At 47.1% G+C, this 23637-nt stretch overlaps 1 protein-coding gene across 1 annotated transcript in view; it reads right to left on the minus strand.

Annotated features, from left to right (window-relative positions):
* The window catches only part of LOC147116616 (polycystin-1-like protein 2), a 90787-nt gene that overhangs the window by 37196 nt on the left and 29954 nt on the right, over window positions 1-23637 (minus strand). The window contains exons 12-16 of the mRNA XM_085992055.1: window positions 22640-22786; window positions 19436-19621; window positions 18672-18999; window positions 15917-16050; window positions 11810-11937 (exon numbers count right to left, since the gene is read on the minus strand). Of these exons, the coding sequence (XP_085848181.1) occupies window positions 11810-11937; window positions 15917-16050; window positions 18672-18999; window positions 19436-19621; window positions 22640-22786 (923 nt within the window). The remainder of the gene's footprint in view (window positions 1-11809; window positions 11938-15916; window positions 16051-18671; window positions 19000-19435; window positions 19622-22639; window positions 22787-23637) is intronic.

Raw genomic sequence — 23637 nt, forward strand, 5'->3', positions numbered from 1 at the left:
TGAGGGATTATGGAGTGTCCTCCTCAAATTCGGATGCCCTCAAAAGTTTGTCACTATCCTCCGCCTGCTTCACGACAACATGCAAGCCGTGATCCTGACCAACGGCTCCACCACAAACCCAATTCACGTACGAACCGGGGTCAAGCAAGGCTGTGTCATCGCACCAACGCTCTTCTCAATCTTCCTTGCTGCAATGCTCCATCTCACCCTCAGCAAGCTCCCCACTGGAGTGGAGCTAATCTACAGAACAAACGGGAAACTGTTCAACCTCCGTCGCCTCCAGTCCAGATCCAAGGTCGTCCCATCCTTAGCCGTCGAATTACAGTATGCAGACGATGCTTGCGTCTGCGCTCACTCGGAGGTCGAACTCCAAACCCTCGTAAACACCTTCACCGAAGCCTTACACTAAACATCCGTAAGACAAAGGTCCTCTACCAACCTGCCCCCGCCACACAGTGCTGCCCCCCGATTATCAAAATCCACGACAAGGCCTTGGACAACGTGGACCACTTTCCATAACTCAGGAGCCTACTGTCAACAAGGGCAGACGTCGACGACGAAGTCCAACACCGCCTTCAGTGTGCCAGTGCAGCCTTCGGTCGCCTGAGGAAGAGAGTGTTTGAAGACCAGGACCTCAAACCCGGCACTAAGCTCATGGTCTACAGGGCAGCAGTGATACCTGCCCTGCTGTATGCCTCAGCGACATGGACCATGTACAGCAGGCACCTCAAAGCACTGGAGAGGTACCACCAACGCTGCCTCCGCAAGATCCTGCAAATCTATTGGCAGGATAGGCGCACCAACGTCAGTGTTCTTGCTCAGGCCAACATCCCCAGCATCGAAGCTCTGACCATGCTCAATCAGCTCCGATGGACGGGTCACATTGTCTGCATGCCCGATACAAGACTCCCAAAACAAGCGCTCTACTCGGAGCTCCGGCACGGCAAGAGAGCCCCAGGTGGGCAGAGGAAATGCTTCAAGGACACCCTCAAAGCCTCCTTGAAAAAGTGTAACACCCCCACCGACACCTGGGAATCCCTGGTCCAAGACCGTACAAAGTGGAGGAGAAGCATCCGGGAAGGCACCGAACACCTCGAGTCTCTTCGCCGGGAGCAAGCGGAAGCCAAGCACAGGCAGCGCAAGGAGCGCACGTCAACCCAAGCACCCCACCCACCCGCCCCTTCAACCACCATCTGCCCCACCTGTGACAGAGACTGTAGGTCCCGCATTGGACTAATCAGTCACATGCGAGTGATATACCTATCAATTCATCCAATGAAAAGCGACGAGTTAAGAAAGTAACTATAGGTTTTTATTGGCTAAATAACAGAGCCCACCCTCGTGGGTGATCGGATACAACAAGGAGGAATGCCAACCAGTCGACTACCTTTATACCTGGGCAGGTAGGTGGAGTCATGGGCGGAGTCAGCAGTGGTCAGCCCAGGTATAGCAGCGTGACAAGAGGCGACCTCGTATAGTGATACAACAGTGTGAACAGTGATAACCATAGAGTAACGATATAACATTGATAACTATAGTGTAACGATAGTGAACGATAAAAGTGGTTTACCACATTCACCCCTTGTTTAGATTTGAGTCCGGCGGGGTGAAGTGTACTACCAGTTCTGGTATGTCAGTCTGTCCGGAGGCCTTGTAAGTCTTTCTGATCGTCGCAGCGGCGGTGTTGCATTATCCGGTGTTAATGCTGGTGTCTGCATGGTCGGCGAAGGCTCGTGGGGTTCCGGCATGCCGTCTACCTGGTCTGGAATTGGGGGGGTGGTGGGGGGGGGGTGAAGGTGGTGTCTCCGGAGTGCCCGAGGGTGCGAGGTCTCGTAAGGAGACTGTGTCCTCCCGCCCGTCTGGGTATGCCACATAGGCGTACTGGGGGTTGGCGTGCAGGAGGTCCACCCTCTCGACCAGGGGGTCCATTTTATGGGCCCTCACGTGCTTTCACAGCAAGACGGGCCCCGGAGAGGTCAGCCAGGTTGGTAGCGTGGTTCCCGTAGTCGACTTCCTGGGGAAAGCAAACATTCGTTCATGGGGGGTGGCGTTGATGGCAGTGCAAAGTAGTGACCGGGTGGAATGCAGCGCTGCCGGGAGGACTTCCTGCCAGCGGGAGGTTGGGAGGCCCTTAGACTTTAAGGCTAAGAGGACGGCCTTCCATACCGTCGCGTTCTCTCTTTCTACCTGGCCGTTCCCTCGGGGGTTGTAGCTGGTGGTCCTGCTTGCAGCAATACCTCTCGCTAGTAGGAACTGACGGAGTTCCTCGCTCATGAAGGAGGAGCCCCGGTCACTATGTATATAGTTTGGGAACCCGAACAAGGCGAAGAGGTCGTTCAGGCATTTAATGACCGTGGTACTGGTCATGTCTGGGCAGGGGAAGGCAAAGGGGAAACGGGAGTACTCATCAACAATGTTGAGGAAGTACACATTACGGTCAAAGGACGGGAGTGGCCCCTTAAAGTCGATGCTCAGGCGCTCGAAGGGGCGGGTGGCCTTGATCAGGCTTGCTCTGTCCGGCCTAAAGAAGTGCTGTTTGCACTCGGCACAGGTCTGGCAGTTCCTGGTCATGGTCCTGACCTCCTCGATGGAGTAGGGCAGGTTGCGGGCCTTAATGAAGTGGTAAAGTCTGGTGACCCCGGGGTGGCAGAGGTCGTTGTGGAGGGTCTGAAGTCTATCACTTTGCGCGCTGGCGCATGTAATTCGTGACAGAGCATCGGGGGGTTCGTTCAGCTTACCTGGCCGGTACAAGATATCATAATCGTAGGTGGAGAGCTCGATTCTCCACCTCAAGATCTTGTCATTCTTGATTTTGCCCCTCAGCTTGTTATTAAACATAAAAGCGACCGAACGTTGGTCGGTAAGGAGGGTAAATCGTTTGCCTGCCAGGTAGTGCCTCCAGCGTCGTACCGCCTCCACAATCGCCTGGGCCTCCTTCTCGACCGACGAGTGTCGGATCTCAGGGCCCTGTAGGGTCCTTGAGAAGAAGGCCACCGGTCTCCCCTCCTGGTTAAGGGTGGCGGCTAGGGCGAAGTCGGATGCATCGCTCTCGACTTGGAAGGGGATGGACTCATCCACTGCGTGCATAGTGGCCTTGGCAATGTCTCCCTTAATGAGGGAGAAGGCTGCGCACGCTTCCTCCGTAAGGGGGAGGGATGTGGACTTCATGAGGGGTCTGGCTTTGTCCGCATAATTGGGCACCCATTGGGCATAGTAGGCGAAGAGCCCCAGGGTTCTCTTCAGTGCCTTTGGACAGTGGGGGAGGGGTAGCTCCATGAGGGGGCGCATTCTTTCGGGGTCGGGGCCGATGACTCCGTTCTCTACTACACAGCCGAGGATGGCAAGGCGCGAGGTGTTAAACACACATTTATCCTTATTGTAGGTGAGGTTCAGCCGTTGGGCCATACGGAGGAATCTCTTCAGATTAACATCGTGGTCCTGCCGGTCGCGGCCGCAGATGGTGACGTTATCTAGATAGGGGAACGTGGCGTGCAGCCCGTTCTGGTCAACCATCCGGTCCATCTCCCTTTGGAAGACCGAAACCCCGTTGGTGACGCCGAAGGGAACCCTAAGGAAGTGGTAGAGGCGGCCGTTCGCCTCGAAGGCTGTATACTGGCGGTCCTCAGGGCGGATAGGGAGTTGGTGATAGGCCGACTTAAGGTCGATGGTGGAGAATACCCGGTACTGCGCAATCTGATTGACCATATCAGATATGCGGGGAAGGGGGTATGCGTCCAGCTGGGTGTACCTGTTTATGGTCTGGCTGTAGTCGATGACCAGGCGGTTTTTATTGCCGGTCTTAACGACCACGACCTGGGCACGCCAGGGGCTGGTGCTCCCCTCGATGATGCCCTCCTTCAGGAGACGCTGCACCTCAGAGCTAATGAAAGCTCTGTCCCCGGCGCTGTACCGCCTGCTCTTGGTAGCGACGGGTTTGCAGTCGGGGGTGAGGTTAGCGAACAGGGAAGGTGGCGGGACCTTGAGGGTGGATAGGCCGCAGGTGTTACGCGGTGGGCGGTTTAAAATCTGCTGGTTGTCGACTGTGAGTGGGGGGAGGGGTCCGCCGTATGCTAGCGTGACGCTTTGGAGGTGGGATTGGAAGTCTAGGCCCAGTAGGACGGCCGCGCATAGCTGGGGCAGGACGAGGAGTTTAAAATTTTTATACTCCGTACCCTTAACCGACAGGGTCACAACACAGTAGCCGCTGATGTCTGTGGCGTGTGACCTCGATGCCATCGAGATCCGGTTGCACGTTGGCAGGACAGGGAGGGAGTAGTGGCTCACCGTGTCTGGGTGGATGAAGCTCTCCGTGCTTCCGCTGTCGAACAGGCAGGTCGTGGCGTGGCCGTTTACTTTGATGTCCATCATCGACTTGGACAGGTGATGCGGGCGGGCCTGGTCCAGTGTGACGGAGGCTAGTGTACAGCTGAGCGAGTTGTTGTAGTCTGCGGTTGAGGCGGTAGTCGGGTCTAGAGGCACGGTGGCGGTCGGGCGTGGTGGGTAAAATGGCGTCTCCCACGAGGTTGGACAAAATGGCGGAGAAGATGGCTGCCCCCATAACTCACATGAGGCACTGCTGGTGTCGGTTGCCTGTATCAAAGATGGCCGCCCCCATGACTCACATGTGGGGATGCTGGCCTCTGTTGCCTTGAAGGAAGATGGCCGCCCCCACAGCTCGCATGAGGCACTGCTGGCCTCTGATGATCCACCTCTGCAGGCCTTAGCGAAGTGGCCTTTCTTCATGCAGTTAGAGCAGGTAGAGTTCCTGGCTGGGCAGCGCGACCTCGGGTGTTTCGCCTGGCCGCAGAAGAAGCAGCCGGCGGCCCGATCGTGGGGGTCCGATGTCGGAGCCGGTACCGGGGGTGGCGGTCTCGATCGGGTCCGGGACGCCGACGTAGGTCCCAGGGGGGTTGCTGCGGGGGGTATCACGGTCGGGGTCGGTCCCAAGTCCCAGGGTCGCGAGTTACAGTACCTTGAGTATGCCTCGAGGTCCCGATGGGCCACCTCTAGAGAGAGAGCGAGGGCTGCAGCTTTGTCCAGGTCGAGGTCCCTTGCTTCCAGTAGTCTTTGCCGTGAGTAGTCGGACCGCAGGCCTTTCACGAAGGCATCGCGGACATTGTCTTCAGTATTTTCTGCCGCCGTTACCGCTTTAAAGTTACAGTCTCTGCCGAGTGCTTGTAGCACCCGTAAAAATTCCTCCACGGGCTCTCCTGGCTGTTGCGGGCGGGATCTCAGGAGGTGTCTGGCATACATGGAATTTACCGGGGTTTGGTACTGTCTTTTCAGCCGGTTGATGGCGTCCTCGTATGTTTTAAGGTCCCGGATGAGTGCGAATACTTTAGGGCTCACTTGGGTGTTCAGAACTCTTAGCATGGATTTCTGAGGCACGCCGGATTCTCCCAGGTAGGCTTCGAAGCAGCTCAGCCAGTGTTCGAAGTCGAGGGCTGAGTTTGCTGCCTGTGGGTTTAGATCCAGGTACAGTGGTCTGAGGGCTCGCAGCCAGGCCGGCTGCTGTGGCTGTTGTAGCTGGGCGTCTGGCTGGTCGCTTGGCTGGTCGTTTGACTGCTCAGGTGTCGACATTTTAAAATTTAGCCAATAAAATTGATATACCTATCAATTCATCCAATGAAAAGCGACGAGTTAAGAAAGTAACTATAGGTTTTAATTGGCTAAATAACAGAGCCCACCCTCGTGGGTGATCGGATACAACAAGGAGGAATGCCAGCCAGTCAACTACCTTTATACCTGGGCAGGTAGGTGGAGTCATGGGCGGAGTCAGCAGTGGTCAGCCCAGGTATAGCAGCGTGACAAGAGGCGACCTCGTATAGTGATACAACAGTGTGAACAGTGATAACCATAGAGTAACGATATAACAGTGATAACTATAGTGTAACGATAGTGAACGATAAAAGTGGTTTACCACAGCGAGTTTATTTTTAATGTGGAAGCAAGTCATCCTCGGTTCCGAGGGACTGCCTAAGAAGAAGATGACCAGCAGGCTACAGATGGCAAAAACCTAGGTCTGGAGGGAGGCAATCGTACATGGGGGAGCCTGGTGTGGCAGCAGCCCACATTATTCTTGTGGAGCCTGGAGAAGCACTCCTGCTCCTCTTTGCCTGTGCTGCCAGGTGAAACTACGTGGAACATGCACAACGCATGCTCCACCCAGTTGTCTCCCAAAATGACAATCAGGGTTCCCTGTACATGATAGGACCCTGATTTGCATATTTAAAGGGCCTACTCCCTGAAACAGGCAGGCGCTCCAGCCACCCAGCAGTCGGCCCCTTTCAGAAAGGCATTGGCCGAATCAGGAGCGGAAATGGGGCGGTACGTTTCTCCTTGCAATTTTCGGGGCGCAACCCACCCCTTTTCTGCCCAACAGAGCCAATGAACATCTCCCCTAGGATGTCTACTGCTACCCACTCTTCTTATGATCTACTGTCTGTCTCTAGTCTCAGCTGTTCAAACTCATCAGATGGAATACAGTCAGCTCAAAATAAATGAATCTGTGAACAAAGAATCCCAATCTATCAAACCTCACCCTATTTACTCCGATTGTACATGATTTTTAATCCAAGAGTAAGACTTGGCTTTAATACCGATTCAAGTACAAAAGATTTACGAATTACCTCAGCACAATAAATCTAGTCAATCGACCACCAAATGCCACATGAGACTGCAACACATTTTACTGTCTAATTACCTCTGTGTAAAATATGTGCCTGTTCCATTGAAATAAACGAATGATTAAACAATTGAAAACTGGTTACTTTAGATGTAGTTTATAGAAACCACAATCCAAGTGTAACATTTACTTATTGATGCACCTCCTTGTAAGTAAGATCAGAGACTTATCTGCAGTGATATACAGCTTCAACTTAAGGAACATGGCCCCTCCACCACCCCTGCCAGTTTGTAATGATTGGCAGGATCTTGGCATATTAACTATTCATCTATTTTTTTTTATAAAAGCAGCAGCCCTGTTTTCAAGTCAGAGAGGCCTTGATTCTATCCAAAGAGCTGCTGCCACTGAAACCATCTGGCCACAGTTGGCACAAGTGTCATTCATTCTCAGACAGAGTGCTCATTCGTGGAATGCTTTATCAACACAAAGCACTCCAGACTGATGTTGGTAGGAGATCAGTGTTAAAGCACATGGTGCACAGTAAACACAACTCCCGCTAACTCAATACAGGACTGAATTATTTGCAGAAGCGAAGCCCGTGGACTACGCCGTCCCATCCTACCAGGCCGTCCTATCCTGTCAGGCATGTGGAAAATGGTTTCCCCTGGTTGTCATTATTATCAGCAGGTAACACACATTAAAAATCAAATACTGGTGAAAAGAAAAGGTGGGACACTATAAGCTGTAAATTGCACTATGTGATCTCATTATATAAACGCACCTTTTTTTTTATTCGTTCCTGGGATCTGGGCGTCACTGGCAAGGTCATCTTTTATTGCCCATCCCGAATTGCCCTTGAGAAGGTGGTGGTGAACCGCCTTCTTGAACCGCTGCAGTCCGTGTGGTGAAGGTACTCCCACAGTGCTGTTAAGGAGGGAGTTCCAGGATTTTGACCCAGCAGCGATGAACACCACCACCTCCAAGTTCCCCTCCAAGTCAGGATGGTGTGTGGCTTGGAGGGGAACTTGGAGGTGGTGGTGTTCCCATGCGCCTGCTGCCCTTGTCCTTCTAGGTGGTAGAGGTCGTGGGTTTGGGAGGTGCTGTCGAAGAAGCCTTGGCAAGTTGCTGCAGTGCATCTTGTAGATGGTACACATTGCAACCATGGTACGCCAATGGTGGAGGGAGTGAATGTTTAAGGTGGTGGATGGGGTACCAATCAAGCGGGCTGCTTTGTCCTGGATGGTGTCGAGCTTCTTGAGTGTTGTTGGAGCTGCACTCATCCAGGCAAGTGGAGAGTATTCCATCACACTCCTGACTTGTGCCTTGTAGATGGTGGAAAGGCTTTGTGGAGTCAGGAGGTGAGACACTCGTCGTAGAATACCTAGCCTCTGACCTGCTCTTGTTGCCACAGTATTTATGTGGCTGGTCCAGTTAAGTTTCTGGTCAATGATGACCCCCAGGATGTTGATGGTGGCGGATTTGGTGATGGCAATGCCACTGAATATCATGGGGTGGTGGTGGTTAGAAGCTCACTTGTTGGAGATAGTCATTGCCTGGCACTTGTGTGGCGCGAATGTTACCTGCCAATTATCAGCCCAAGCCTGAATGTCGTCCAGGTCTTGCTGCATGCAGGCATGGACTGCTTCATTATCTGAGGAGTTGCAAATGGCACTGAACATTGTGTAGTCATCAGCAAACATCCCCACTTCTGACCTTATGATGGAGGGAAGGTCATTGATGAAGCAGCTGAAGATGGCTGGGCCTAGGACACTGCTCTGAGGAACTCCTGCAGTGATGGCCTGGGGCTTTGATAATTGACCTCCAACCACCACAACCATCTTCGTTTGTACTAGGTATGACTCCAGCCAGTGGAGAGTTTTCCCCCCCGATTCCCACTGATTTCAGTTTTACTAGGGCTCCTTGATGCCACACTCGGTCAAATGCTGCCTTGATGTCAAGGGCAGTCAGTCTCACCTCACCTCTGGAATTCAGCTCTTTTGTCCATGTTTGGACAAAGGCTGCAATGAAGTCTGGAGCCGAGTGGGCCTGGCAGAACCCAAACTGAGCATCAGTGAGCAGGTTATTGGTGAGTAAGTGTTGCTTGAGAGCACTGTCAACGACACCTTTCATCACTTTGCTGATGATTGAGAGTAGACTGATGGGGCGGTAATTGGCCGGATTGGATTTGTCCTGCTTTTTGAAGACTGGACATACCTGGGCATTTTCCACATTGTCGGATAGATGCCAGTGTAGTACCATTATTCAAGAAGGGTAGTAGGGAAAAACCGGGGAACTACAGGCCAGTGAGCCTAACATCAGTGGTAGGAAAATTATTGGAAAAAATCCTGAGGGACAAAATGTGTCTCCACTTGGAGAGGCAAGGATTAATCAGGGATAGTCAACATGGCTTTGTCAAGGGAAGATCATGTCTGACTAATTTGATTGAATTTTTTGAGGGGGTGACTAGGTGTGTGGATGAGGGTAACGCAGTGGATGTGGTATACATGGATTTCAGTAAGGCCTTCGATAAAGTCCCGCACAGGAGACTGGTCAAGAAGGTAAGAGCCCATGGAATCCAGGGTGCCTTGGCACATTGGATACAAAACTGGCTTAGTGGCAGAAGGTGATGGTCGAAGGTTGTTTTTGTGACTGGAAGCCTGTGGCCAGTGGGGTACCACAGGGATCGGTGCTGGGTCCCTTGCTGTTTGTGGTCTACATTAATGACTTGGATATGAATGTAAAGGGTATGATCAGTAAGTTCGCGGATGATACAAAAATTGGTAGGGTGGTAAATAGCGAGGAGGGTAGCCTCAGTCTGCAGGACGATATAGATGGGTTGGTCAGATGGGCGGAACAGTGGCAAATGGAATTTAACCCGGAAAAGTGCGAGGTGATGCACTTTGGGGGGACTAACAAGGCAAAGGAATACACAATGAATGGAAAGACCCTAGGCAAGACGGAGGGTCAGAGGGATCTGGGTGTGCAAGTACACAGATCCCTGAAGGCGGCGGAACAGGTGGATAAGGTGGTAAAAAAGGCATATGGGATACTTGCCTTCATTAGCCGAGGCATTGAATATAAGAGCAAGGAGGTTATGATGGAGCTGTATAAAACACTGGTTAGGCCACAGCTGGAATATTGTGTGCAGTTCTGGTCGCCACACTACAGGAAGGATGTGATCGCGTTAGAGAGGGTGCAGAGGAGGTTCACCAGGATGTTACCAGGGCTGGAGCGCTTCAGCTATGAAGAGAGACTGGGCAGGTTGGGTTTGTTTTCCTTGGAGCTGAGGAGGCTGAGGGGGGACATGATTGAGGTGTACAAAATTATGAGGGGCATAGATAGGATGGATGCTGAGGAGCTTTTTCCCTTAGTAGAGGGGTCGATAACTAGGGGGCATAGATTCAAGGTAAAGGGCGGGAGGTTTAGAGGGGATTTGAGAAAGAACTTTTTCACCCAGAGGGTGGTTGGAGTCTGGAACTCACTGCCTGAAAGGGTTGTGGAGGCAGAAACCCTCACAACATTTAAGAAGCATTTGGATGTGCACTTGAAATGCCATAGCATACAAGGCTACGGGCCAAATGCTGGAATATGGGATTAGATTAGACAGGGCTTGATGGCCGGCGCGGACACGATGGGCCGAAGGGCCTCTATCCGTGCTGTATTACTCTATGACTGTACTGGAACAGCTTGGCTAGAGGCACAACTAGTTCTGGAGCACAAGTCTTCAGCACGACAGCTGGAATGTTGTCGGGGCCCATAACCTTTGCTGTATCCAGTGCACTCAGCCTTTTCTTGATATCACGTGGAGTGAATCGAATTGGCTGAAGACTGGCTTCTGTGGTGGTGGGGACCTCAAGAAGAGGCCAATAGGGATCATCCACTTGGCACTTCTGGCTGAAGATGCTTGCAAACGCTTCAGCCTTGTGTTTTGCACTCACGTGCTGGGCTCCACCATCACTGAGGATGGGGTTGTTCATGGAGCCTCCTCCTCCCGTTAGTTGTTTAATGGTCCACCACCATTCACGACTGGATGTGGCAGGACTGCAGAGTTTTGATCTGATCTGTTGATTGTGGGATCACTTAGCATTGTCTATAGCATGTTGCCTCTGCTTTTTAGCACGCATGTAATCCTGTGTTGCAGCATCCCCAGGTTGGCACCTCATTTTTAGGTACGCCTGGTGCTGCTCCTGGCATGCTCTTCTACACTCCTTATTGATCCAGGGTTGGTCCCCTGGCTGATGGTAATGGTAGAGTGAGCGATATGCTGGACCATGAGGTTACAGATTGTGGTGGAATACAATTCTGCTGCTGCTGATGGCCAACAGCACCTCATGAATGCCCAGTTTTGAGCTGCTAGATCTGTTCTGAATCTATCCCATTTAGCATAGTGGTAGTGCCACACAACACGATGGAGAGTGTCCTTAGTGTGAAGATGGGACTTTGTCTCCACAATGAATGTGCGGTGGTCACTGCTACCAATGCTGTCAGACAGATGCATCTGCGACAGGTAGAGTGATGAGAACGAGGTTCAGTAGGTTTTTCCCCTTGTGTTGGTTCTCTCACCACCTGTCGCAGGCCCAGACTTGCAGCTATGTCCTTCAGGACTCAGCCAGCTCGGTCAGTAGTGGTGCTACCGAGCCACTCTTGGTGATGGACATTGAAGTTCCCCACCCAGAGTACATTCTGTGCCCTTGTTACTCTCAGTGCTTCTTCCAAGTGGTGTTTAACATGGAGGAATACTGATTCATCAGCTGAGGGAGAGTGGTAGGTGGTAATCAATAGGAGGTTTCCTTGCCCATTCTTGACCTGAAGCCATGAGACTTCATGGGGTCCGGAGTCAATGTTGAGGACTCTCAGGGCCACTCCTTCCCGACTATATACCACTGTGCCACCACCCCTGGTGGGTCTGTCCTGCCGGTGGGACGGGACATACCCAGGGATGGTGATGGAGGAGTTTGGGAAATTGGCTGAAAGGTATGATTCTGGGAGTATGACTATACCTTGGGTTTGTATCAAATTCCTTTGCCATTATAATGGAGGTATTAGACAGGTTAATACCTCAGTTAAAATAGCAGGCAAAGGAGTTTGATACCAACACATTCATACAATATCACCTAGCACAATTTCCAGGATTATACCTCAAATTCAATACAAAATAATTCTCTAACTGTACTTTCCACCTACCTGCACAACCATATAATAAATAACAATGAGTATGAAGACAATTTTTGCCCCAATGATGGTAGAATAATTCTGGTCCACATAATGGTACAGTCGGACGATCTCCATTTCCACATTGCTTAGGAAGACACCTGGAGAATGAAGTTTACAACTGATGAGGATTTCCAACAATACTGAAGGTACGGTAAGTGTTAGTGTACTGTTCTGCACCAAACATAAGGCCTCAGTGGCAAGTATTCTAGCACTTCAATAAAGACTTCTGGCTCCAACATTTTTATTATAACTATTTCAAAAAACATTAGCGATTACCTGAAGTTCTGGACTTTCAGGGGCATGGCACATAAGCCTGAGATCACAGAACATTAATCTCCCATTCTAAAACCTTAAATGATTTAGCTTTAAGATTCTAGTGGGTACAATGTATGATGAAACGTTAAACTAATCCATAGTATTCTGAAGGCAACATTAAAATAAGCAATAATAAGGCTCAAAAGGTTGAATCAAAAGGAAGGTTCATAGTACATTTACCAGGCCAGGGCTGCCACCCATCTAGCTTTGTACTGAACAGTCTGGATCTTATGTGGGTTGTCTGTGAATTTCTAAAAGGTGAACTAAAAGTCTGGTTTTCTATACAGTAGTCTACTTTATGGAAGCATTAGTAACTTTTCAGTGAATTTTCATCATTAGAAAAAACAACCTCAACTTAAGCCATGATCCTACTCCGTACCCCGCCCTATCCTGCCCACCTTTGATTTTGGTTTGAGAAAAATTGGCAACCTTACTCTGACCTGGTGCATTGTTTGTTAATATCCACCACTACAGGTCGAGTGCTGCCGAAAGGTGACTATAAGACTTGGAAATAATACAGAAATACGGTACTCCAGGATAATACAGAAGTAAACCTGTTGTTGACATATGTGGTTCTCATAGTCCTGGCATGAGTTAGCTGTCAGTACCATCCCTAACACTTGTGAAGCATTTGTACTATCTATTTATTGCTATATCTTATAATATAATTGCCAATAATCAGAAAAGTATGACTTTTTTAAATGTAATATCACGTCAGATGATATGTTGTATAAGCCTTTCTATGAAACCTAAGAACATAAGAACTAGGAGCAGGAGTAGGCCAATCGGCCCCTCGAGCCTGCTCCGCCATTCAATAAGATCATGGCTGATCTGATCCTAACCGCCAATCTACTAACACAGAACCATCTCCTGAATCTAACAGAATTAGACACACGAAATAGGAGCAGGATCAGGCTACATGGCCCCTGGGCCCGCTCCGCTACCCACAGGGCCATGACCGATCCGAACCTAGACTCATGTCCAAATTCCTGCCCGCTCCCCGTAACCTTTAATTCCCTTTACTTCTAGGAAACTGTCTATTTCTGTTTTAAATTTATGTAATGATGTAGCTTCTACAGCTTTTTGGGGCAGCATATTCCATGGACCTACCACCCTCTGAGTGAAGTAGTTCCTCCTCATCTCAGTTTTGAAAGAGCAGCCCCTTATTCTAAGACTATGCCCCCTAGTTCTAGTTTCACCCATCATCAGGAACATCTTCCCTGCATCCACCCGATCCAACCCCTTCACAATCTTATATGTTTCAATAAGATCGCCTCTCATTGTTCTGAACTCCAATGAGTAGAGTCCCAATCTACTCAACCTCTCCTCATATGTCCATCCCCTCATCCCCGGGATTAACCGAGTGAACCTTCTTTGTACTGACTCGAGAGCAAGTATGTCCTTTCTTAAGTATGGACACCAAAACTGTACGCAGTATTCCAGGTGCGGTCTCACCAATACCTTGTACAACTGAAGCAATACCTCCCTATTTTTATATTCTATCCCCCTAGCAATGAAAGCCAACATTCCATTGGCCTTCTTAATCACTTGCTGCACCTGCATACTAACCTTTTGAGTTTCGTGCACCAGGACCCCCAGATCCCTTTGTACTTCAGTACTTTCCAGTTTTTTGCCATTAAGATAATAACTTGCTCTACGATTTTTCCTGCCAAAGTGCATAACCTCACACTTTCCAGTATTGTATTCCATCTGCCAAATCTCTGCCCACTTACTTAGCCTGTCGATGTCCCCTTGCAGGTTTTTTATGTCCTCCTCACTCACTACTTTCCCTCCCATCTTAGTATCATCTGCAAACTATGATATGTTACACTCGGTCCCCTCCTCCAAATCGTTAATATAGATTGTAAAGAGTTGGGACCCAGCACTGACCCCTGCGGAACACCACTAGTTACTGATTGCCAGTCTGAGAATGAACCATTTATCCCAACTCTCTGCCTTCTGCTAGATAGCCAATCCTCTATCCATGCCAGAATATTACCCCCAATCCCGTGATTTTTTATCTTAAGCAATAATCTTTTGTGTGGCACCTTGTCAAATGCCTTTTGGAAGTCTAAATACACTACGTCCACTGGTTCCCCTTTATCCACCCTATATGTTACTTCCTCAAAGAACTCCAGCAAATTTGTCAAACATGACTTTCCCTTCATAAAACCATGCTGTCTTTGTCCTATTAAATTATGATTATCCAAATGTCCTGTTACTGTCTCCTTAATAATACAGGGTTGTTTTACCTGCAAAAAAGCTTTCTAATGTTTAGTATCAAAGGAATACTTTGGGGATCTGTCTTAAAAAATCCTTGACAAGATGAACTGGTCTCTCCTGGGGGGTGGGGATCAGATGGCAGGAACAGCTAGAGAAGTGTAATCAGCATTTGAAAATAATTAGCTTGATATCAGAATGACATTTACGTTAATTTTGTTTTTGCTATTTCAAGTGCAATGTTGCATCATTAGTAAGTCAAAAGTAATCTTGTGTCTATAGCTTCTATCCATTCTCATATAGAATCATAGACTAGTACAGCACAGAAGGAGGCCATTCGGCCCTTCTAGTCTGCGACGGCTCTTTCGAAGAGCAATCCAGTTAGTCCCACGCCCTGCAATTTAACTAAACAGAGGGGTAGTACTGGTGGGTTTCTTAATTGATTTTCATTTATTATGTCCAGTCACTAAATTCCCCATTTTATAGAGTCTCTAGTAATGGAGGCCCACTAATAAAACTATTGAGTTAATGTCTTTGAGTGCTATTTCTAGACCAGGCCCTGAATTACACTGGGGCCCACGCCCAGATTAAATCGACCAGGAGTGCATTGGGGGCAGCGGGTGGGGGGGAATTGAGCAGGACCAGAACTGCTGTCTCCAGCCAGAAGAGGGGCTGTTGCCAGTTTTTAATGGGACCTTCAGATGAGCAGACGTTCAGACCCCTGATATCATAAGGAGGTGGGGCTGGTTGGACAGCTTCCCCTTGTGGAATTCCTGTGGCTCCTGCCTCCTTTCCAGCCAGCAACCTGCATGCCAGAAAGAAACCAGCACCCAAGTCATTGTTGGGGAAGAAGTGGGGCCCACCTGGGTGTCCAGGCCAAGGACGTGGCCTTGAAAGTACCAGATCACATTCTGGCAATTTTCTTTGCTTGACCCACTTACAAAGGGGGCTGATCACTGTAATAGTTGTCCGTTTTGGACACGAGCTTATTAACTATTTATTTTCGCTGGGAGAATGCCGCTTTCTTTTTTCAAATAGTAGCATGGGATCTTTTATGTTCACTTGAGAGGGTGGGGCCTTGGTTTAATGTCTCAGTCTTCAGTACTGCACTGAAATGCCAGCCTAGATTATGCACCCAAGTCTGGGGCTTGAACCCACGACCTTTTAACTCAGAGGCAAGAGTGTTACCACTGAGCCACGGTATTAGTCAATCAGAGGTATTCATAGCTCCCTCTAAATGGGCAAAGCAATCAAAAGTCACAGAATTTAAAAACATTTCTGAACCAGTCTCTAGAGACATGAACCTTCAGTATGAGTTTGTTGAGTACATAGTATTACATAGAAATGGCAACACGGAAACAGGCTGTTCAGACCAGTCTGTGTTGACGTTTAACCTCCACATGAGCACTAGTCCTAATCACATGTGCAGATAATATTCTCCCCTTCACTTGGGTGTTGTTGGTCAGTTCTTCTTCCAGTCCCATTCTCTTAATAATAACTGCATATTATACAATATAAAAGCAAAATATGCTTGTCTCTTACCGATAGCTTTCATCTCCAGCATCAGTGTGACTACACAAAACAGATTTACATTTGCATTGTAGACTGTGAACTCTACAAAGATGGCTCTGGTGTACATATCCACCCAGCTGTTGTCCTTCAGATACTTAACAACACTGCAGGAAGAAGTACAAAACATTAATTATCCCATCTAAATATCACAGAAATCACAGAAACCCCACAGTGCAGATAGAGGCCATTTCGGCCCATCGAGCCTGCACCGACACATATCCCACCCGATCCCCGTAACCCCTACACCAACACATATATGTAAGATGAATGGATGAAGCATCTATTCTAATGGAAAAATCTACAATTATGCATCAAAAAATAATATGCGAGCCAAAATGACGACTGTGCCTCCTTAAGGTAGTGGCCGGAAGTGAGCCAGTGAGGAGCAAGAAGGCATACAGCCAATGTCAGCCAGAGTGTGATTGGCCGAGGAGAGGAAAAGCAGCCAAGGCTCTTGATTCTTATTTAGGGATTCCCTACTGAAAAGTGCATGCCTGTGAGTGTTGGATGTGGACAGAATTAGGCTTGGCTACAATGTCATCCGATGAACAGCCTGCTAACACTCACTGTCTAGTCTTGTACAGGAAGTATTGGCACTTGGGCAAGATACTGGAGGGTTGCCGATGCCATGGAACCATGCCCTATCAAGAATCAGCATCCTCAGGGAGGAAAAAACAAATGTATAAATGAACTTTCAAAAGACATTTACTGAAGATCTTTACTCTCAAAAAGGATTAGTGATGAAAATGAGAACACTTGAAACTGGGGAAGAGGTCCTGAAATAGACTTGGATTAAGCCAATCAAAAAGAGAAATGCTGTAAATGGGTTTATTAAAACTAGGGGGCACTATAGTAATTAATAGAACTCCACCAGGAATCGGCCCTTTGGCTCTTACTAACCATACTTTCAAAAATGACCTAGATAAGGGGATTAAGAGCAAGATTTCTTAAACTTGCTGATGACGTGTAATTGTTTGGGAAATCAGCATGCACATTAGGAGCAGGGACTGTATTATTCAATGGGTTTTAGAGAGGATTAACACTGAAGCTGAGGTTTGTCAGTGTTTCAAATGGAAACTATACCCTACTTTTTTTTAAATCACCTCAACAATTTATTCACAAATTCCTGCACCAGCTGTCCCAGACCACATCTGTGAGGTGGAATAATCCAACATGGAGCAATGCATTTGTTAATTCACAATGCAATCTCAGAGGAATTACATAAAGCAGATGGCTTTTGCTCTGTAACTGAGCTTTACTATTTTACAGCAAGTTTTGGATCATAATGAAACAGCTATTTCTTTTTTTTTTAACATAAGCCAAAATGCTACAGTAATTTTTATGGTATAGGTACAGAGTTATAAAATAGATGTAGTATACAGTCTGGTTGCCATTATCTTATACTTTCCAGAATTCATTACATGAAGCAGCAGCAATGTTGTTCCCTCTTCTGGTTAAAAATTTAACTGTTACCAACTGTATTCTTGTACAGTGGAGGTGTAAACAGCTCAGGACAATTGGAGGATTCTGTTTTGAGATAAACAGTGAAAGTAAAAAAAGTTGTATTTACATTCATGCAAGGCATTCTGTAAGGGGCAAAGTACAGTAAGTGTAATCGCACATTGGATGATCACACTGGATAATGGTCAACACGAAAACTGTTATAGGCTAGGGTTTGAAGATGCCACAGCACTGGGGCAGAATTTGCAGTTGGTATGACTCAGAGTACGCCGTCATACCACCTTTGAAACGGACAGCAAGTTCGGGATGGTGCATGCCATCTTGCGATCCCGAACTTGCGATCTGTCAAGTTCTGACTTGGCAGATCATCCGCTCCGACTGTGAAGTCCTTATTGCTGGTGCAGAGTTGGGCTAATTACCCACCAACTTCCCTGCAATTATGCAGTAAAATTTTACAGCTGGTGCAAACAGGCACAGGAGCCCGATTGCACAGCGTAAGGGGAGAGGGGATATGCAACAGCTTGAAATATACATCCATCATGATAAAAAATCTTCAAAATAAATATCTATATCCACCTAACTATCCCCTGATCCCAACACAACTCTACAAAGAATGAGAGGCTGATTTAGAATGAGAGGCTGATTTATTTATTAATTCACCAGGGTGAGTGAGACTGATTTATTGCTATCCACCAATCGTGTTGGCACAGGGCAAGAAGCTGGTTTCACTCTCACCTGTCGAATGCAAGGACTTCCAAACAGCTTTGAATTCTCATCAGTTATAAATCCTGGTTAAAATGTACAATGATTTTCATGTCAGTCCTAATTTTTACTTACACTTGTTATATGGTAATCAGTGATCAGTAAAATGTTCCGGGGCGAGTGAGACTAAAAATATCATGAATGGGCATTGGAGATTTCGGTTTCCTGATTGGAGCACCGCCCCACATGATCCCAGGTGCACTTATGCACACGGTGCGCCCCTGGGATCCATGGGCCACTACGTTGCGCGCAACTCCGCAGCGAAACGATGCAAGTTTTCGAAGGAGGCCTCGCACCAGGTAAGTGCAGATTTCTTTTGGAGGCCGGCAGCGTACTCCTTAGTTACGCCGCCGACCACAATTTCAGGGCCAATGTGTGATGACAATAAGGCAAACAGATTTTTGCCAGAAGCTTGTAGGTATGGTATTTCATGTTCCACAATTGATGTCCTGTACAAACAGAATATATTACCTGTACATTTTTTAATTGAAGTATTAATTACCTGGCTGCAGTTTTGTTCTCTGTTCCTAAGTCAGCCACAAAACCACCTCCTCGATAAACAGCGAGCTTTCCCCAAACTGGATATCCATTGAGCTGTGACTCGCTCTGATATTGCCAGGGGGAACCTAGCCATGAGGAGTCAGTATTTACACTAAGATTCCTTTTAGCTCCAAAGTCCGACATATCTTCATCACTGTAGGAGTAAGGAGCACGGCATTCCTTAATGCTATCCACCAATCGTGTTGGCACAGGGCAAGGAGCTGGTTTCACTCTCACCTGTCGAATGCGAGTACTTCCAACCAGCTTTGAATTCCCATCAGTTATAAATCCTGGTTAAAATGTACACAGTGATTTTCAGATCAGTTCTAACTTTTATTTACACTTGTTATATGGTAATCAATGATCAGTAAAATGTTCACTTTTTTTTCCAGACACTTAAGCTGCCATTCTGAGATATGCAAAGTACATATTAAAGTAAAGAGGGGCCAAATGGCCTACGCCTGCTCCTATCTTCTATGTTTCTATGTAATATATTCACTACAATATAGAAATATTGGAGGGCATATTGAAAGTTACTTGAACCAATAAATGTTTTCAAATTATTCAACAAATAAAGAAATAATGAAAGTCTGGGTAGCAGGCAATCCTGGACAGCAAATTCACAAACCTCTGGTTGGGTGTCCAAGGACCAATGCAAGAATATTCTGTTTAGAACATTTTTAACATGGATTCAACTATTTTGTTTCAATGGTATCTTAGGATTACCTTCATAGGCTCCATACAGGTTGGGTAATAAGATTTCATCAGCCCAGATGTAAAAGCTATCGATGGTCACAGATCCATTGAACTTCCTGGTAAAACTATCATTGAGGGCTTTGTTTAAGTAAAATGAATGAGGACTTCGCTCTCCATAAGCAATAATTGACAATGTCACCAGAAATCCCACATGGGCTAAAATAAAGAAGAAAAGTATATGAGAACTCAAAGAAGCTAATTTTATCTTTACCCTATTTTGACCATATTGATATAAAAGTCACACTGTTACTTTTATATCAGCGGCTAGCTGGAAAAGTACTGCTTTACTTGGGCATGTGTCACATCCCTGGTTCACAAATCACAAAATCTGATTTATCCATTGGATCTTTATGATGGTAAACGACGAGTGCAAGAACGGCACAAAAAAGTGATAAAAGTAGCAACAGTTTGGCTGAAATGTAAAAGGTTCAACATTCAACCACCCAGTGTCACATTTGAAAGAGTAATATTCAAACCACTTCTATAATACTTATCTTTAAGAATTGCCTGATTTAGTACTTCAATTATGGGAATAATATTCACAGGCTTTACAAAGTTCTAATTTACAATAATTGCTCTTTCTACAAATTTATAAAATACAAGTGCAATTGTATCTCTACGTCTTTCTCAAAATTCTCTCTCTGTCTCTGCCTTTCCAATGGTCTTCAACTGTTTTTTTCTCTCCCTGTGTGCCTTTCACATTTTTCTTGATGCCTCTGACTCATGTTCTCATTCTTTCTTTCTCTCTTTTACTGTAAGTCTTTCCTTCACTATGTATCCTCTCCCATATATTTCCCATTCTCTCTGTATGCCACTCACGCACTTCAGCTTGATTAGTTGGTAGCACATTTAGAAGGTTGGAAGGTTAGAAGAGTTAAAGCTCCATCACAGATGTAAGCACATCTAAGGCTGACAATCTTCAGTGCAGTACTAAGGGAAGTCTGCATTGTTGGAGGTGCTATATTTCAGATGAGCCCCTATCTGCCTGTTCAGGTGGACATAAAAGATCACATAACACTTTGAAGAAAAGCAGCAAGTTCTTCCAGTATCCTGGCCAACATTCTTCCCTCAGCTGCTACCAAAACAAATTATCTGGTCATTCATTCATTTCCATTTTGTCTGACCTTGTATGCAAATTGACTGACAGGTTTGCCTAAATAACAAAAATGACTATTTCAAACATAATCCATTGATTGTAAAGTGCTTTAGGATATTGTGAGCACATTACAAAGAACTGTAAGTTTTTTCCTATTTTTCTTTGGAACATAGTATTCATTCAGCAAAGTTCAGCTACAAATGCTTAATGAGTTTGTGTAACATTCCTCCGTACAATATTTTGAAGCACGCATTTATCCAAGAACCATCTCTCTATCCATGTGCCATTGTCTTTGCCATATTTTTCTTGTGTAGCACCATATCAAATGCTTTTTAAAAATTCATCTAAGCCATACTCAGTGCATTCCCTTTATCTATCCTCTGTTAATTCCATGAAGTTTGCCAAGCATGATCTCCTTTTTAGAAATCTGTGCTGACTGGCTTTGATTGATTCGTGTTTCTCCAAGTGTTTAGTAATTCCATCCCATATGTCTGCTGTGGCTCAGTAATAGTACTCTCACCTCTGAGTCAGAACCCTTAGGGCTAAAAATTGAGTAGCGCCCCGGGGCGCTAACTTCGCCAAGGTGCTAAACCCGGAAAAATTAGCATCCCCGCGCTGGAAATTGAGTGGTTGCGCCCCAAGAGGGAAGCGGGGTGCTACTGGAAGCGCCCCGCATCCCTCTTGGGGCGCTGTGAGTCAATATTGTGGCGGTGGCACATTGCGCCGCGGTATTGCAGGCCTTACTCCCCTCCTTAAAGGGGAGGGGCCTTGTGCAGTGCGACCTGGGGCCCAGCTGGGCCCCCGGGGATCGGGAGTGCAGGCAAGAGAGCCCGGCACTCAAGAGAAGTACCGGGCTCTTGGAGCGCAGCCAGCACTCCACGGGGGGGGGGGGGGGGGGCGTTTCAGGAGGTCTGGGACGGGAGTGCAGGCAGGTGCTGGAAGGCAGCCAGCAACAAAAATGGCCGCCCCGCACTTCGCCTTTAAATTGCGCCTCCCTGGCCGCAGGTAGGCCCCCCTGACCCCGTCGGACATAGCGTCCGGCAGTAAGTCAGGGGGCGCTCCCGAAGATCGTGGCCGGGGCGTGAGCGGGGCGCTGCGCACGCTAATGACGTCATCGCCAGTGGCGCAGCGCCGCAGGGTGCTACCGGTTAGCGCCACCACTAACCTCCCACTGAATTTTGCGGGAGGCGTGGGCAGTGCCGTTCCCGGGCGCTAGTTGCTTTGCGTCCCGTTTGTAGTGTATGTACCTTAAAGGGGAGAACTACTTTTTACAGCTCCTGTATCCTGTAGTACTGGCAGTGACCACACCTGTATATAAACCCTGAGTAGTGCTCTGTACAGTCAGTTGCAGTTTGACCCTCATTCAGTAAACACCTGTTAATCGTTCCCTGCAGTCTTTGTCTGATTATTGAAGGACACAACATTAAGATACCCGGATCTAACACCGTTAGCGCCCTCTTAAGGCGCTAACGGGTGGCGCTACCAACTGAATTTTTCCCCCGATGAGTTTAAGCCTCTCTCCAGAGACTTGAGCATATAATCCAGGCTGACACTCCAGATCAGTACTGAGGGAGTGCTGCACTGTCAGAGGTGCAATCTTTTGGATGAAATGTGAAACCAAGGCCCAGCCTGCCCTCTCAGCTGGACATTAAAGATCCCATAGCACTATTTCGAAGAAGAGCTTGGGAGTTCTCCCCAATGTGCTGGCTAATATTTATCCCTCAACCAACAAAAAAAACCATATTATTTAGTCATTATTATATTGCTGTTTCTGGGAGCTTGCTATGCGCAAATTGGCTGCCACGTTTCCTACATTACAATAGTGACTGCACTTCAAAAAGTACTTCACTGGCTGTAAAGTGCTTTGGGACATCCTGATCTCGTCGAAGGCACTATGTAAATGCAAGCATTTCTTTCTTTCATATTATTGACTCTACTAATTTATTAACAATTTAAGACTAACTGGCCTATAATTCCCTGCTTATCTGTCTCCTTTTTGCCTTCAATCCTTTGATGTAATTTTGTTTTCCAAAGAATTTTGGAAAATTATAGTCATACATAAAAATATATTTACATACCAAGTATATCTATAATCAAGCCATACATTTTCTTTTCTTTCAAGCGCAGTGCTTTCATTTTGTTCACATTTTTCGGTGATGGTGGTTTGTAAATACCAGTATCGGTTCTTTTTATACAGTTGGGAGTCACCATATCGAGATCTTCATCTAATAAAACATTTGTATATAAGTGGGCTGAAAAGTTGCTCATGATAAATGTTTCAAAGTGAGACTAAGATGTAGGCACTGATGGAAATATGATATTCATACTTATTCGTACTTGTGCTTACACCTCTTGCGGGCTTGGAATGTGTACCTGACATCTGTGGCTGCCAACCCTTGTAACTACAACTTCCATAATGTTCTGGTTCTTTGTGAATTGATATTCCTAGAATGACTTCCAAAGCCCACAATCATTAAGGGAACTATAAAATTCAGGCTTGATAGTGTGGGAAAGAGCTAGAGTAGTAACTACATGATTAACAAATGTCCCACCACCCACCATATAGATTATTTTGTAAACCAGCATCTTCAAAGATGCAGCATTATGGAACCATATTTTCCTCTTTTTTGTGAATAAAAGCTTATTTGCCTTTACTTTGTAGAATTTAATAAACCCAAATCAAAATACAGGAAACTTTCGTTTAAACGGAGGTTAAATGTCCAGAACGCTCTATCCACCGGCAAAATTCAGGAGTCGGTTCAGATAAGTTTTTTTACTTTTCGTTGCTTTTTTTCTCCAGTCGTGGCTCTGCAAGCGTCTAGCTGAAGCTGTTGCTTAGCTACAGAGATGCTTGCAAGCTGCGCCGACTGTTTTGAAGCTGTTGCTAAGCAACAGGGTTTGTTGCTTCAGACGGAGCTCAGAAGCTCCGTATGTTTTAACATTAGCGCTCGTTTCTCCGGCAGTGTTGATCGACCAGCACCAGCTCGGTCCCGTCAGTGCCGGATACCAGAAAGTTTCCTGTAGTGGGTGCATGCGATTTTCCACATCCTCCCTGTTGAGCTGGAGCTTCATCATG

This window comes from Somniosus microcephalus, chromosome 6 (assembly GCF_052327205.1).
Source record: "Somniosus microcephalus isolate GS21.2 chromosome 6, FLI_Smic_1.0, whole genome shotgun sequence".
NCBI classification, from domain to species: domain Eukaryota; kingdom Metazoa; phylum Chordata; class Chondrichthyes; order Squaliformes; family Somniosidae; genus Somniosus; species Somniosus microcephalus.